The sequence below is a fragment of the Patiria miniata genome, unplaced genomic scaffold, assembly GCF_015706575.1.
Source record: "Patiria miniata isolate m_02_andy unplaced genomic scaffold, ASM1570657v1 HiC_scaffold_7, whole genome shotgun sequence".
Classification (NCBI taxonomy): Eukaryota; Metazoa; Echinodermata; class Asteroidea; order Valvatida; family Asterinidae; genus Patiria; species Patiria miniata.
The window spans coordinates 36,087,102-36,105,466 of record NW_024037074.1 but is presented as its reverse complement, the minus strand read 5'-3'; the positions used below and the strand labels follow the sequence as shown (position 1 = coordinate 36,105,466).

General features: G+C 37.5%; 1 protein-coding gene across 1 annotated transcript in view; it reads left to right on the top strand.

The window, feature by feature from the left end:
• Window positions 1–18,365, top strand: part of LOC119746105 (casein kinase I-like) — a 63,399-nt gene that overhangs the window by 124 nt on the left and 44,910 nt on the right. The window contains exons 2-3 of the mRNA XM_038222898.1: window positions 3,387–3,897; window positions 8,271–8,311. Coding sequence (XP_038078826.1) covers window positions 3,717–3,897; window positions 8,271–8,311 — 222 coding nt within the window. The 5' untranslated portion in view covers window positions 3,387–3,716. The remainder of the gene's footprint in view (window positions 1–3,386; window positions 3,898–8,270; window positions 8,312–18,365) is intronic.

Here is an 18,365-nt window from a genome sequence, read left to right as displayed (position 1 = left end):
GTAGGCTCGAGAATTGGTGATTTTTACACATTAATAAACAAACAAATTATTCCAATTGGGGTGAGTGATAATGGAGATATCGAGTGCACATTTGGTTGTGAAATTAAGAAGATCTGGGTTCGTTACAGAGGATGTCCGCCCATGGCAACAGGAAGTGCCGTCATGCTTGATTTGTATTGACCGTTTGCTGTGCATGCACAGTGCAGCGGTCAGTGCCAATCAACATTCATCATGTTCATGACGCTTGAGAATTGAGTTGAGCATCATTTGTTGTGACAAAATCCTTCGCTAGCTGTTCTTTATCACGCAAGTAGTAACTTCTGTATTAACTTCATAAAACATACAGTGTCTTTTGTCACTGAATTGAAGTGAATTCATCTTTTTGTAATTTTTAATATTGCCAGAAATATGGGGGTTTTTTTTAATTTTTTTTTATCCCTTTTCAACAGTTTATAATTGTTTAAATCAGTCAGTGTGATGTTTCGCATTGTTTATTGTATTTGGGGTTTTTTTCTGGGGCCAGAAAGGTAAACTTAAATTATGAATGTTAATTTGCTCATTTCACATGTTTTATTTTTCTTCTCTCTAATCAGTGCTAATGTTTATTTCAGGATGTATTGGTGTATAGAGTGTCATCGAGTTTCAACTCAAGACGAAATTGTTGCAAGACAAAATTGTTTTTGCCTTTGACCAATACTAGTGCTAGGACCAAAGCGTAAAGCCCTCTTTGACTTTTTAAAATTTTTACATTTCAGGTCAATCCAGTCAGCAAGCAGTTTGCAGCAGTTTTATTCATTTTCGTGTTTCCAAAAAGGACTTGGCCATTATGCCTTGTCAGATTATATGTGTGACAGTCAAGTTCCACACGAAGACTCAGTCAGTTCAACAACGTCATTCAACAATTTCACAATACCTTCCACCTGCAAAATGTGCCATACGGAAGTGATTCCTATAGCATATTTTGCGCTCACGATTCAGACTTTGAATCACACTATTGGGAGACCTTAGCTTAGACTTAAGTTACTCTGAACACTAAATAAAAAAACGTAAAAACAAGTAAAAGAATTATGTAGGATCTTCAGCTTTCAATATGATCAAAATTAATATTCTACCAATTAAATTTTTAACAAGCACAATAATAACACGGAAAATTCAGTGGGCCAATCACACATTAATCTGATCGTTCGTCCGTTCCCCCGGAAATCTTTTGGCATGGCAGATTGGCAGTCGCTATGAAAATAATTTTGATCACTCTGCATTCTTGAAAAAAAAACAACAGCAAGTTTAGGCCTTGCAACAAGGTAAAAGACTAACTATTAATTTTTAGAGTAAACTTTGATAAACAGAAAAAACATCTTGCATTTTTCACTCAAGTATTTCTCAGACATTCTCGATTATAGTGAGTCAATGCTTGTCTGTTAATGACAACTCTACTAAAATTGTCCTCTACTTATGACTAACAAGGTATTGACATGTTTCAGAAAACACGCAACTGAGACCATTATAATGAGGTACCGGACATTGTGGCTATTTGAACCTTCCATATCATTGTTTCTCTCTGCATGTGGTACATTTTGTAATCATGCAACCTTATTTTACGAGTGAAACACACGTATGGGGACACATAAATGTCGAAGTGCGTTTGAATTACATGTATACGTACAGTTGTTTAAGGTAAGCCCACCATGTTTTCTGCTGTAAATGGTTCTTACTTATGTGTCGGCTAAAATAAGACTAAAATATACATGTGACCAATTAAGCAAGCAAGTCCAACTGAGCATGTGCATGTAGTCATGGTGTCAGCATTAGGCCAGTTAAAAAAATTAATCTGTTTCTCATTCTCGCCCGCTTCCTTTTCCCCACCTGCCTCTTTTAATTTTTAAAATTTTTATTATTCATACATAGATTTGTAATTTTGCAAACATATTTTCAATATATCACGATCTTTTTATTTGTTTCCACCAAAATTGTAGCTATTTTAGAAATGGTGACGACTCCTTCAAACACATATTTGTATCAGCAAAGGAGTCAAGAAAATAGAAGAATCCATCCGCCATCTTCGGAAAATCCGCCATATTGGGGGAAAAAGGGGGGCCGCCTCCTTCATTTGAAAAACGCCCGGACCAGAAACAATTTTTTTTTTACTCGGCCTGAGCCAACTTGACTCGAAGCTGGCATTATTGGCTTTAAACTCATGTAGCCAGCGTCAGTATTCGTCAGTGACACATTGGCATTAGTGTGTTTTCGTCAACTCACTTCAAACTCTGTAAAAATAGAATCATGATGACATGTTTATTGGTGATGAATGACTAAGACATCATAAAGAGTCATAAAAAGTTTTCTTCCGTGGCTGTGCTAAATAATGCTTGTCAATAACACACAACTAACAGTTGGGATGACTTTGTTTAAGTTGAAATTAACAAAACAATCAAACAATACAATAAAATATGATATGAATTCATTGAATGTGCACAAACGTTGCACAACCTGGTATCTGATTTAAAAAATCATCAGACGATGTTATTATAATCATGAGAATGAAAATACTAAAATGAACCGTATGACTTTGCTTCGACTTTACAGCAGCACACAGAAAAAGTAAGCATCAGAAAGCTTGAAGACAAATTGGAGCGAACAGTTAAGAGACGTTCTTTAAAGGGAATATACAACATTTGCAAACATCGAAAAATAAAACTACCAAGTTTTTGCGAAATACCTTAATAGGATGTTGGTAAATGACAGTCTAAAGCATCCTGTAAAATTATGGCACCTGGTATACTGTCATTTTCAAGAAAAGTGGTATTTTTGTATCAATTTCCAACGCTGATCGGCCAATCAGCGTTGGAAACAACTGGCTTTTTTTTCAAATACTGGACCCAATTGACCATTGCACTTGTTTGCAATCGATTACAAACCTATGAACGGGTACGAGCCAGCTAGACTGGTTCCCTGACCTTACAATTCCCCAATGTAACTAAACTGCTCTGTTTCTTCTTATATGGAGTCAGGGAACCAGACTACAGGAAAATGATCGTTTTTCTAGGTTTTTATAGCATTTTCGAACCCAAAACCTCCAAAAAGTCAGTGTAACTATATTTGCTTTATATTTCCAACCCCCCAATTCCATCCATTTCTGAAAATTACAGCAAAAGCAAATGATGTATATTCCCTTTAAGCACTGTTGGTCCGCGCATACATCATGCTTAAATCTGTAAAACCACAAGTGCCGTTGAAGACGCCCGCTGTGCAAAATATCAAGAAACGGGAACCCCTACAGAAGCACTTGATTTTTTTGTTGATGAAAAACACCTTAGTGAGCTAAGTAAAAAAAAAATTGATTGATGTGACCTCATTAAATTGTTTTGTCTTTTCTTTTAAATGTTTAGGTCCCTCCGTCTGATGTAGCTGCGTGTTTCTACCCATGGATATATTATAGCGTTTCACCTCGGGAGTACATATGAGGTCTCTCAAACTCGGATATACCTTTTTACAGCTATGTAGTGAACGATAGGATACTATAAGTGAAGATAAATCATCGCTTGGATTATTTTGACGAACACCCTGGAAAATGGTCTGCATTGGAACTCATCAACACAGGACGGACGGTTGGACACGTTTCTGTTAATCCTTTCCCAGTCCTCAAGCCAGCTGTAGCTGGAACGATTTTGTTCTTGTGATTTTCGAGTTAGACTGGAAGCGAACGGACCTACCCCAATATGCAGCCTAACAGGGGAGATAAAATGGACAATGACCCCAAGCGCAAGTCCAAGACGAGTAGTCGGGGGTCCCACCAGACCCGGTCTGGTAACCCCGCCAACACTGGCGTGCTCATGGTCGGGCCCAATTTTAGAGTCGGAAAGAAGATTGGGTGTGGCAACTTTGGTGAGCTGAGACTAGGTGAGTGAGAATTGTTTGGGTCATTTTTCTGAAATAATTTAACATTAACTCCCCTGACATGTTTACAGGAACCCTTTTGAATCCTTCAAATTCCAAGGAGCATCAAGCTCCATGTAAAACATTATTATGTGGGCCTCTACTGGTACCTTCTAAAATCTTTCCAAATCTTTCAAAAGCTAGGCCAGATTTTCATGACGAGATTTTCTACGAACCTCTGACGAAAATACTTACTACATTTATTGACGTAACAATAGAAATTCTCAGTGCCCATCCATTTCCAGACTGAGACTTTAAGTTGAGAACAACATGCAAAACAAAATCTGGCCTATTTTACTCACCTTTCAGCCGACAAAATTCTCCAAAATTTGCATGAGGCAAAGACGAGGACCTAAGTATTTTACCAGCCACGTTTGAGGTCTCAATTCAATTTTTAAAGGAGACGTTTCTTCAACAATTTGCACCAGAGAGTGATACAAAGTAATTAAAATTTGAAGCCTATTCTGATGCTACTAATCTGGTGGCATGACTATGGAGAGAATGTGTAGGAATGGAGATTAGGTACCAGATGTTTCTTTTGACACAATTGATTGATGCAGTTTGGGACTCTCATGCACAGTATTGAGAGTCCCAAACTTTCGGATTGCCCCTGGTGGATTTTGAAGGATTTAGGACACAAGGGTTTTGGATAATCGTACCTGTGCAAATGTTCTTCTTGAAATTGCCCAACCAGCTTGAGGAATTACCCCAAGCCTGGCCCCTCAGTGTTCTGTTTTCCATTGGAACTTTGCTGAGTCTAACAAAATCTAACAGCAACAAATATGAAACCTACTGAAACCAACAGAATCAAACATTTGGGAGGACAGCTTTATTCCCCCTGTTCTGATAAAAAAATCAAGCAGAAGTTAATTCTCAAATTTAAGAAGGTTTGTTTGTATACATGTACATGTACATGTACCGGTACATTACAGCCTGCATGTACATTACAACCATGCATGTACATGTACATGTGTAAAAGTCTATGAATATTTACCCAATATATTATAAAAGTTTTATCTAAATGTCAGGTGTCATTACGGATGATGATGAATAGTAAAGATCATGTGAAACACAGGGTTCATCTGGAAGTGCATAATTAATGAGTTCTCGGAAGTTAGACAGTTTGCAAAAGATTAAAAATATTATACGCTATTTATGTCAGTTTGATAATTTAATATATGTTAAAGCCTTTGACAACATTTGGTTCAATACAATGGAGATACATGAACATGTACATGTTTTATCTACATTTGTACATCCATGTACATGTACATGGTTAAGTACATGTACGTGCTCGATATGTATCTCGTGTGATTCTTCAAAACGGCGACAGGGAAGCCATGATTTTGAATTCCATGACATTTATAAATCCCACCAAATATATTATTAAGTAAATGTACACTCCATCAATAAAAACCTCAAAGCTCTATTTTTATTTTACTAGTTTCATTGTTTTTTCCCACCATTTTTATATATATTTTTTTATTGTCAAGGAATCAAATTGACCCATTCATCTAATCAGTCCCGGTGTGTGTGTTTTGCGTTGCTAGTATCATCGTTCTCGGTGAACTTTGTCTGGGTGTTGCCAGGTTGATAATCAGATAAGAAATCCTCGTCTGGTTGGCTGGGCTCGTCCGTATCGAAATCTGAATGGGCCTTTTATTCCGCATACAGTCATACCTTGATTGTACACGGACAACAATGGTCGTTAAATGTAGACATTTATCTTGATGATTAATATTGCTGTTTTGTAACTGGGTTTCGACGTATTGTACATGTTCTCCCTCGCATGTAGCGCACTCAGATTTCTAAAGCACCTGGCTCGCTATTCACATCGAAACCCTTTGATGGGGCAGGCGGGCCGTGTGTCTGCAAGCCTATTCATTATGTGAATTTGTAATTTGCTATTCAAAACCACAACAGCTGACCCGTTATGCAAGTACAGGTCATGTTCATTGGAAAAGAGAATCGAAAGACAATAAACATTGAAGGCGTTGACCAAAAAAAAACCAAAAAAACCCGGAAACCATGAACTTTAATTAGGAGTGTTTGTCTGAATTTTTTTTGTACAGTATACCCACTTTTATGTGTAGAAACCATGAGCACAAAATGGTGTTTTAAAAGTTCAATATTCGTGCATTGGGTACGTTATACAAAGTATTTTGAGGCGAAAAAAGAAATGTGCGCTTATGGTAATGCCCTAAAAATTATTCAGAGAGGTATATGGGTAAGAAAATTTAAGTTTATTTTGTAACCTTTTTATGCCTTTATACTTACTTTGTTTATTTTAGGATACATTTAATGATATTGTGTTGCATTATCCTGTTTTATTATTTAACCAATAACATACCAAAAACTCCTTTTGGGAAGACTTTTAATTATTTTTAAAATTGTATACATTAAACTGTTACTGTTAGCCATATGTGGCAATAAAAAGTTTGAAGTCGGCAATTTGGCCGCATAAATATCGAGGTACATGTAGGTTGGGTTACAGTAAACACACAATTCTTTTTCAACCAAGGAAGACAGATGTTTTCAGAATTAATTGTAAAATGGTTTATTTTATTTGTAATATATTTTATGTGGTCTAGAGCAAACATGTACATGTGATTCCTTCAAAACTTCATCTAATCATGAAGCCAGCAGTTGCGCAACTACCAGGTGCTGTACAGAGATATATTTGAATATTTGATTAAGGATGTGATGTTTGCACGTTTAAACGTTTACACGTTAAAGCAAAAAACAATTCTAAATTTCCATTCACAAATTTTCCACAAATGTTTAAACAAAACCCGAATTACGAAAAAGGGACCTACGTTCACCGTTCATACAGTCTTCCTTTGAGTTAAATCTACACAGCACAAATAATTAACAATGTTTTCAAACCTATTTAAAGCCAGAGTCCATCATTTGCAGCTATCCAAAAAGTAACTGGCGTAATTATTGTTGAAAAACATACTTGGTTGGAAGATAGTAAGGGGACTAAACTCCCTGTGAAATTATTCTTTCTGGCAAGTTGTCATTTTGAAGAAATCAACGAAAGAAGGCCTTTCCAACGGTGCTTCTTAAGTAGCACCGTAGGAAATTCAAATTAGTAGTTTGTTTTGTTATTCGGCAAAGCACGCGCAAGCATTGGCACGACGCACACGCGCGAGCTGTTGCTATAATTCATTGGATCAGTGCGCGACATCGCATAGCTGCAATCGGCTAGTGAGAACGTGTCTCGGACGCTGGATTCAGGCCCAATTCAAAACATGATTCAGCAACTTTTGATTTGAAATCGAGATCCTAGAATGTTGGTTTTCTCAAAAAATGCAGCTGAAGCTGAGCTGAAAGTTCATCAGATTGGTTGTTCAGCATCCTTCAGATATTAAGCACTTTTGTTGCTTCAAACGAACAAAATGCACAAATTACAAATGATGGACTATACCTTTAATTTACAAAACCTTTGAAGCTCTTCAATACTTGAGTAAAATTCAGAGCACATGTAGTTAAGTTTTCACATTTTCAATGACTGCCAATGATTTATCATGTCAATCACACTGGTCTGCAGACATAATGAGCATGCATCAGTCGTTGTGAATGGCTAAACGTTTAAATGATTCTAAAAATATTTGCTAAACGTTTCCAAAATTAAAACACAAATTCACATCCTTATGTTTGATAAAAAAAAGAGTGATAGCTGAATAAGTTACTAAACATGCAAAACTTCCATTTTTTTAAAAGCATAAATACGTACAGAGTACCGTACATGACAAAAACTCATACATGTACAGTATGTATACGATTTCTATTAGAATTTACATGTAAGGTAAACAAGTGTCCATAGTGTACATTTACCTATGTGGTACATGTAGCTATATCCACATGTACTGTACTTGTATACATCAACATGGTGTGGTTTTTCTTATTGTAACCAGTACCATGAATCACCTCATGTGGCTAACAATGGCTACATGTGCTTTATCACTGTCTGGCATTAACAATGGGCACACCAGGCACTCACAAAAAAAAGGTACACACCCATGACGCTGCCAGAATAACACAGAATAACAATTTTATTGATACCAATGAAAGTTTTTTTTATTATAATCTTTGGAAATTGCTAACCTTACCGGTATAACGGTGACACCTAATTTGAAAACAGTTTCCAAATTATGTTACCGTACATATACCTGTACATGTAGTTTGTACCATGTGTACAGTCAAAATGTAGTTTATGATGGTTAAAAAAAGTAAATAAAAAAAAAAAAAAATTTTTAAAAAGCAAAAAGATGGCTTTGAAGATTTAAAATTGAAACTAAAATTAACTTTTGAATATATATTTTTTTCAACAGGTAAAAATTTATACAACAATGAACATGTGGCCATCAAATTGGTGAGTATTTCAAGTTATATTTTAATTTTGTTGTATTGTACCGGTGCCTAAATGTTTGCGGACAGCTTCCTACAAGTTGAAGTGAATTGCTCAGAACAAAACGTACCCAAACATTCTTACACATTATACAAACATACAGGTACACAAGCATATCAGAATCCTCATTTGCTTTTGGTATGTGGGGAGAAACAAACAATTATCCCCACTTTGTTTGTTTCCCTTTTCCTATATTTCACCCCAGCCTCCCAAAATTCATTAATTTAACCCTAACCGCCCTGAATCCTTCAAAATCCTCTTTGCCAAAGTGGAGGAATTTGGAGGATTGAGGTTCCATGGCAAAAGTGTGTTACTGTTTTCGTGGGATGCACTTTGTTGAGGTTTTGGGCCGGACCTTGTGCTGTTTTTGCTCAGTCATGCATACATTTTTTTCCTGGATTATGCTTGAAATCCTCCGTACTGCTCCAGGATGTCACTGGCCAAGCCTCAACGTAATGACAGTCACTGCCGCAGGATTTTGCAGGATTCAGGCAGTGGTCACTCCTCCATTGACAATATTCAAGAAATAATGGAGGAATTTGCAGGATTGAGGCTATTTTTTCCATGAGGCCAATTGGAGGATTTTGCAGGATTGAGGCTGCATCCTCTAGAGCAGAAAAGCCTAGGGAGTTAGGGTTAAAAAGAGGCCCAAAGCCAGTAATTTGCTGACCAGTTAGGAATGAAGATAGAGACATTTTATTTTTCTCATTAACTATTCCTCTAAAACTCACTTCAGGAAGAGTATTCACAAACTTTTACCAAGTTCTTTTCACCATTCACATGTACCGGTATATTATCAGATCACATTGTGGCTATAAATAAATGTACACTGTATGTATGTGGGTCATTCAATGAATTTGTGGTCCACTTTTTCCCCTGTCTAGCCTACATCTGTGGTTTTATGATTGTGATGCACTCCTTTAATGCAGTTGTCATCCAAGAGTGATTATGAATAGCAAACTACCTACCCGACAGATGAAAAGAAATCGTTTGAAGTCATTCTTAATGGTACTTGAATGGCAAATTACAAAGTACCAAGGTAACAGGGAAGGAAAAAGTATCACATTTCGGACCCTAAATGTGTAGAATGAACCATGTACTACACTCAACCAAAAAAAGAAAGTCCCCCTCTTCCATTACTTTTTTGTCTAAAACTACTGGGCACATCTTGGTCAAATTACGACTGTTCAGTACAGAAATTCCTTAGCAATCCAGCATACTCTTTGTTTGGCCCAAAACAGTGATAATGTGTACAAAATTATGCAATTTATGACAAATGGTACCGACAAAAAGTTGCACTTTTGTATACGTGCAAGGTGAGTGTGAACCACAACTTGCACGTATACAGAAGTGCAACTGTTCTTGGTACCATTTGTCATCAATTGCATACATTCGTAGGCCCCTACACATTATCACTGTTTTGGGCCAAATAAAGAGTATGGCTGGATTGCTAAGGAATTGTTTGTACTGATTAGTCGTTATTTGAGCGAGAGGTGCTCAGTAGTTTTTGAGTTAGACAAAGTATTGGAAGAGGGGGACTTTCTTTTTTGGTTGAGTGTATGTACATGTTGTGTTGGGACAGGGCTGGATTTTTCCCCCCAAGTACCCCATACCTCCAAGTACAGAAGGAATACCATTATAAAAACCGGGGTGACAATCAACATATGACTAGGTTCAAAACACTGTCTGGTGTGACCAATAATTGCCATGTGAATTGGCAGGGTTAGGAGGAGGAAGACCGCGTTTAGAGTTGCGATACATTCTCTGTGGTTTCCTGTGGCGTAACAGTGCCCTGTACTTTGCCATGTAAATGAAGGGAAGACTGTATGATGTGCTGTTTCCTGCCAATTAGACCACAGGTGCTATATCTGTGAATATTATTTGTTTTGGGGGGTTATTTTCTTTGGAGGGTTATTTTTACAGTGGTGAATTATACATGTACATGTACATGTAGTTACCATGGCCCTTGAAGTACCGGTATGTACGCACATTATCATTAGTGTACATGGGCACAGATACCGGCACAGGTAGTTTTTCATTTTTACATGTAACATACAGTATGCACATTTACAAATGTCAGCTACATACATACATGTACGGCTGGGAGCGAAAGAATTTAGACTCACGCGATAACACGCATACCAAGCTATTTACATTTTATCACTAGCTAGGTTTAGCGCGTGTTTATCGCGCTAATCACGCGTGGTTATCGCGTGTACGCCGCAGTGTTTTTCACATGGGCACTGACACTGTGACAGAAAGACGGAGACCGGCTCCACGCGATAATCACGCGCGGGAAAAATATGCGGGAACAGATTTGGCGCTTTGTCCCACGCGTGGCTCCACGCGCAGGGAAAACTATCCCACGCGTGGGGCCGGGGAAGACAGACCGCACACCGCCCCGGAATACCGGTAGCTAATTTCACATTTCAGGCAAACACGTGTGTTGCTTGTGTCAAATACCTATATTGCCAATTGTAAAATTGCTCTATTGATTTACAATTCATTTTGGGGCAAAATCGTTTATGATGTTTCCTTTCTCATCATGTGACTGATCATTGTGTGACCGATTACAGAACAGAATCGGGTACATGTATGTGTGCGAGTTAACGTTACAGTCTCCGCAACGTTGAAAAACCGTACCGGTGATACGGTGAACCGGTGAAATGGGAAAGGTGTGTGACGGGCTTATAAGTCACAAGTAACAGTCAGTCAGTGAGATAGGTAACCAGTTTAAAGTCACTGTGACAGTCGGGCAGTCAGTGAATCAGTCAGTGAGATTTATGTACGTATAAAGCAGACGCTACGCTGGCCCTCTGGGACCTGCAAAATCCACTTGTGTAGGCTAGGCCTGGGCGACTAGTGAATTTCAATAGTCGCGTTGGGATAAATACAGTATTTGCGATTAGTTGACAAGTCGCGACTAAGTAACACATTATTTATCCAGTAATACCACGCATGTGTAATAAGCATTTGGTGCAGAAAAAAAACCCCAAAACAACTGGCAGGTCAAGTTGCCATGATCAAATTTCCATATTATTTAGCGGTAATTTGACAGAATTGATTATAATTATATTGTGTAATGTAAAGTAGGCAGATTGTAATGAATAAACATGACTTGATCAATGAGTATATTATGGAGTTAGTATATAAGCAAATATCATCTTTCATTTCACATACCCGTACATGCATACTTTCCCGTGAGATTCAGAAGCATTCCCCATGCATGTACTTTCCAGGTTCAATTGGAACAGGGCCCTGCACATGAATAATGTCTGGGTACTACAAAGCATTAAGCCTTTGGTGTGCTTCAAAGTAATGACGAATCATAACGGTATGTGTCTACATATCGTTCATTGTATAACCCCATTGTATTAGAAAATACACTTTTGCCTCAGAAATTGGCATTCATATTCCGTCATTGTTATTATTAAATCCTTAAAACATCTTTTTAGGGCCATTTTTAATTACTTGGACTACGAATTTTCAGGCGTGGATGACTAACGAATTTCAATACTAGTCAGGACTAATGTCAATAGTTACGACTAAATGTCAATACCGGTCACTTGCGACTAATCACGGCAAAACGACTAGTTGACTATTTAGAAATTGATAGTCGCGACTACCAATACTTTTTAGTATTGGTGACTAGTCGACTAGTCGCACAGGCCTACTTCAACTTGTCTACATGTATGTATTTGAAACCCCAATTACATACTATGCAAAATTAATAGCCCATTTATGCATACATGTACACTGTACATGTAGATGTAGTTACGACCTGAAGCACTGAGCACGTTGCAGTAAACGTTATCGCACATCGTTCGGGACCGTTCCTCAAATAATGACGTACTCCATCATGCATGCATGGAGTGTAAGTGGGCCTTTGCTTCACCTTTTCACATCCCTATCAGGTGGCCCGTTACCTGTAGTTTATATTCACAGCGCAACTCATGATCAATGATGGGTACTTTTCACCAAGAATAAACTCGCAATGACATTTTAACAGTGTTGTGAAGTTGCCAGCCAGAGGCGTATTATCTTGCCTGGGAAAGGCCAACGTTCGCCCGAAGCGTTCAACTTGAAAAACATGCTCCTTTTCTCCCTTTTTTTCCCCCCATGCCCGTTCTCCCTCGGTTTTTCTTGTCTGTATCTACACATTGAACACTTAGATCTCAAATGGGCATTGTTAATAATTGTTGAATAATAAAAAAAAGAAAGAATAAAACTGCTGCATCTGCTTTATACTGACTGGGTTGACCTGAAATACCAACCATAAAAGTAAGGGGGCCAAATCTTGAACGTATTATCATTTGATAATATTCACGCCATAACTGCAGACTTGAGATTTAAGAAAGGATTCCAAAGGAAAGCAATTTCTGTCTTGTTTCTTTGATTTAATTTTTTTTATAGGTAATAAGTCATAATAACTGGTTCATTGTCTCCCCTAAGTCATTTCTCTATACAATTACGATAAACATGGAAAAAGGAGAGTACTGGATAAATGAAAATATTTGCAAATACAATGACATTTGTAAATTATTACACAAAAAAAAATTGGGGTGGGGAAGCCTGTTTAAAGTTTAGAAATTTCCAGTTTTCGAACCCAATACAAATTATACTGAATGATTTGAACAAATAAACATGTACAGTGCATACACATTTGTGGATTAGCTTAGGCCAAAAAAAAAAGTCTCCGGTTTCTGGTATGCGCGCGCGTCGCCGTAGCCATGCGCGTCGGCAAAATGAAAACTTTTTTTTTTCAATGAAAGATGATGTCTCAAAACTGCCAAACTCACTGGTTTGACTGGAATCCTGCTGCTGCACAATTTTAACATGTTTTTAGATGGGGTTATGATCGAGAATAAGCTTTATGTGGCGTCTCTGGACTCCCATATATTTGCATTAAGTTTAGTCGGGCACCATTAGCATTCATCAGCCGACATTTGAAGCAAAAAAAACAGGTAAAAAAAAAAAGAAGCCGCGTCGCCGCACCACTTTTTGGGCAAGCTCCATACCAGAAACCAGAGACTTTTTTTTTTGGCCTTACCGGTATTGTTTAAATTTCAGCATTAAAGAAAAAATATACTCGAAGTTAACGTTTAAGCTATAAAAATATTGCAATAATCTTAATAATTTGAACAATAACAAATATCTGTGTCATACTCAAGCTGTAACAACCACAGTGGCACACACACGCTTTCACAATAATAAGAGTGAGTATTGATTACAGCCGTTGTGTCTCAGCACCATGGATTTTTCTATCGAAGGTCACGTGAAGGTCAGATTACTAGCTGGGATTGAAATCTGCAGTATTGAAGCTGCACAACATGTACATTTGTACGCGTTCTTGCTGCGTACAGTGTACAGCTGTGTCTTTTGTTGCTGAGATTGTAGGCCATAATGAACTCTTGCAAATGTAATTAGAATCCAGGCATAGCACATTAAAATGTCATTCACCGTGCTCTAAATTCAATTTTTGTTTCTATTAATAACATTTATTCCAACCAAAAAAAACCCCAACCTTTTTTCCCTTCTTTTTTCCCTTCTTTTTTGGACATTTGCAACCTTCTGAAGAAAAGGCTTTTGATATAGGTACAAAACAGATCTGCTTTGCGAGCAGACTGGTTCCCAGTCCGTACACTATTGATACTGATTGTGGGGCCAGTGAGAACAAAGTTATTGTCTGGCATCTGATAATTCGAAATTGTAAAGTAATAACTCAGTAATTAAACTTGGGCTGATTTTTTTTTTACGGTCGATGTTCCATTCAAAAGTGAATTACATTTGTTTTGCTGGAAAAATAGCAATTTTTAGGAAAAGAAATCCAGTTTTTGTGATGAAACTCGAAAATAGCACAGGGAACGTAACTTTAAGTGGGTGATTGTGAAGTTATGGGCCCTGTTTCAGTGTTCCTAAGACTTGAGAGAATGAATATCCACTTTTAGGTTATTGGAATCACCTAACTAGTTAGCAATGTTTAAAACCAACAGGACTGTCATGGAAAGAGGGCAAGGTTTTGACATTTTTAGGGAAATTTTGGAGTTCACCAATGACAAAGATTAAAAAACACAAAATGAAAATAAAGATGGCCTTCACCGCGGTGTACTGTGAATGCACAAAACCATGTGATTTGTAGAGCATCAACAAGAAAATGCGTAAGAAAATTGCACTTTCTACTAAGATATAAAGTTTAAAATTATAAAAAATATTGGATCAAATATAGAATGAATGAAAAAAAGACTGATTTTTAGAGGTTGCAGTCGCAGTCATTTTGGAATGATAAAAACACTCTTAAAGACTCAATCAAAAGAGAACACGTAAGCCTAAAGTCCCAATATTTAGCCAATATTTTTTTTCTGCTACGCCCAAATACATGTACATGAGGAGAACCAGTGAAATGCAAAATAAATTGCATGGCATTTTGAATGGTTACCTACAGTGTGTATTATTTTATTCAGAGTTGCTGTTTGGGACGCAATTTTGTTAAACTATTTTTTAAATAACAAAATACTTTTATCTTGTATTCTTGGTTGCTTTTCCTCAAAGTATTAACCTAAGAGTGTATTTTGAAAGAGTAAAAAAAATATTCATGTACATGTCTATTTAAAGTCTTACATTTATACAGTATTCGTATGCAGTGAGGTTTATTGTCCCTTACGAGTTGATTTCTTCTTTTAATTTGAATTAGTCATAAATGTTAAGGGTCACATCTATTGATCTTCTCATGAACAGCCTTGAAAAGAAAAAGAAAAAATAAATGTCTCCAAGGATACCCCGCAGTGTGCTCATTGAGGTCGGTCGCCCATTAAAGGCGGTGAAGTGTACATGGCAAACCCCATGAGAGAAGTCAAGGCTCCCTGCCGCAAGGGGTTACAATGCTGGTCATTATCACCCCCTGCTGAATGGGATTAAGAAAGCCTTGACATTTTATTTATAAACTTGAGGGATTTGCTTGGCATTGTGTGCTGCAGGGAATGACTGTAGTGTTAAAGGATGATCACTGTACCGGGTACCGGTACGTGTAGACTGTAATAGCCTAGTATGTGACCTCGAGGTTCCTGGTCTATTTCACTCATAAATTATTACAATTAACGCCATCAAGTGTGTCAAAAAACTAATATAGGAATGCACAATTCTGGGAAATCTGTCTGGGAAAACTGTGGGATGTTGCTGACTATGGTCTTCCAATACAGATGGGGAAAAAATTCTAAATAGTTTCAAATTTCAAATTCCTTTTTTATCAATTTTATTATGCTCCACTCAAAATCTGATTTTCTTTAAAATTTCTTTATCTACCGGTATTTTGCCAACTTTCAAGATTGTGAGATCAAACATTGTGTCGTAGAGATAATATTGAAGTTTAATATTAAAACATTTCATTGAACATTTCATTTAGTTTTTTTTTTTGGTGTGAAAATTTTAATATTAGTACTCAAATGTACTTGCAGGCATAGTATCCATTTTGATTTAAGCTACTTCACTTATATAAAAAAAATACTTATTTGTTAATCTAAAAAATAAGAAATTATTATTATACATACCGGTATGTTTTTGTACTTTTGTTTCCTTGGATTTATACTCGTGCTTCCCCAATTTCCCTAATCTCATTTCCCCCTTTTTCCGCAGAATCAACACGTTCCATTTATTTTCCCTTTCACTGGCACATTTTTCACATTCAGTTTATCAGCCGAGTTTCCTTGTTTATTTGATAAATCGTGAGAGTTCAGGAGTGACAGGTCATGAATAGACAGTGCCTTGGTTTAATACACACACACACACACACACAAGCCAGTATCATTAAAACATCAATCACCTAAATTAAGAGGGACATTATTCAGTGCTGCGATTATACAGCTGACAGGGATATTAACTGGCCCAATTTATGAGTTTATCGGGTCATTTTATTCCTGTTCTTGCTCAGCCAGAGAGTCAGGCTGCACAATTTGTCCCCTCAGGAAACCTCCATGTTAACAGGCAAGAGGCCAACGCAAAATTGTAATCGATAGGACAAGAAGCGCGCATGCAGTTTTCTGGACAAATTGTTGTGTCGCCTTTCTTATGTCGTGACTCTTTTTCACTGTCATACGTTTGCGTACTTACACTGCAGTACTACCAGGAATTTGCTCCCAGCCCCAATTATCCGGATTGCCGTGTTTCCCGTGGGAAATTAATCTAATCACTTTCACAACGATGTGTTCATGTAGTACAGTGGTTGTGATTTTTTTAATGTACATGTACATGTACACTGTACATGCACTTTGTAATGAGCATGTGGGCTTAATGGTGGGAGAAATAGGAGATTTCAAAATCTGGTTAGGCCAAAAAAAAAAATAAGTTGGTCTCTGGTCAGCGCGCGCGTCGATTTTAATCATGCGCGTCGATCTTTTTTTTTTCTCAAAATGTTCCGCGGTAGCTCCAACAGCGCCCTCTATTTCCGCACCTCCTCAATTTTTTTTTACCAAAGAGCACCAAGGAATGTGAAATTGCTCCAAGGCAAATGATCGAAAGCACCAAGGCAAATTATGGAGGACACCAATGTACATGAGGACACCAAAAAAGCAAAATAGTACCCCACCTTGTCTGTACAATCCAAGCTTGAAGAAAAAAAAAAAAGCGAAAAAAAAAAAAAAAAGCCGCGTGGCCGCGTCAATTCCGGAACTTTGGTTTGACCAGAGACCGATTATTTTTTTTTTTTGGCTTTATCATCCTATTTTTTTTTTCAAACTGAATAACGGTTATACCTGAATTGACTGGCTGTGATTGTTATGAAACCTGATATGACATGTACCGGTAACTAGGCTTTGACAATTTAGAAGATTGTGATAAGCCAGCTGTACCGGTACCTACCAGTTACCTGCTTTTGTCTGTTGATGGAATTTGACTGTTGCAGTGCCTACAAGAAATATGATCTGACTGTTGGTGACTATAGCCTGTATAAAAGGCATGGCAGGGGAACAGGATTGAATTTTTGACTGTCTGTGACTGATCAAACAAAGGAGGGTTAATTAATGAAAACATATTATTCAGATTTGCCCAATCCAAAAGCATTGCCAATGTTACTGTTTTGTTTATGCTGCAGTAACCTTAATGAAAGGGAATCTGTGATATCAGACAAGGCGTAAAAGGCCTCCAAACAATTTAGTGCCAAAGTGGCCTCCACTTTTTTTTTTTAACCACAGCCAAGGCTTTTGTGTGTGTTTGCTCCATTATAAATAGAGCTAGACTTTCACCTATCTTGAAGAAATGTAAGATCTCCTGCAGTTCTCCAGACTACCCAAACATACAGTAGCCAGACAAAGGAATCCCCCTGATCTAGATATTGTATTCATAATGTGTGGTTTTGGGTTTCTGTGTTGTGTTGGATGACTGTGGTTGTTGTGAGTCGCCAGGTATCCATAGTCATTAGCATGTGGTCCTTTCCAAAGAACCACATTACCGAAAGTAAAGGGAAAGGAAGTGTAGTAATTGTGGCTGCCTAGACTTCACACAAGTCAACAATGTCAAATCGGTGAATTACCCCACGAGCACTTTTAGTACAATGTACTACCTAAAACAAAAGAATGTAGTGGCTAGTTTGGGGCAGGATATAGGCAGGGTGGTTTTTTTGGGACACTTTTTGGTGGTACAGGGGGTAATGGATTAATTTATAAGATTCTTGTGGTCTTTGGTGTAAGAAGGTTTCTTTTGGTTCCTTTTCTTGAAATTTTTAGACAGAGTTTAACTGAAATCATGGCTGAAATACACACATTTAGAGGTTGGGTTTTGCCAACATTTATTTTGTATTTGGTGAGGTGATGACTAGTGGTATGTATTTATGGTTAGAACTGGAACTGGGTACCCTACTAAACTAAAACACGAGTACCTGGTACCCATAAAAAAAACACCCACAGCTCCCCAAAATTCAAATCCGGGAAGTTGTCTGAAGGGCTTTAACGCCTTTACCTTGTACTGTGTAAACCTATATTTGCGAGGCATCATCTGTCTCGCTTTAAAATGCCCATTTTTCATTTCAATC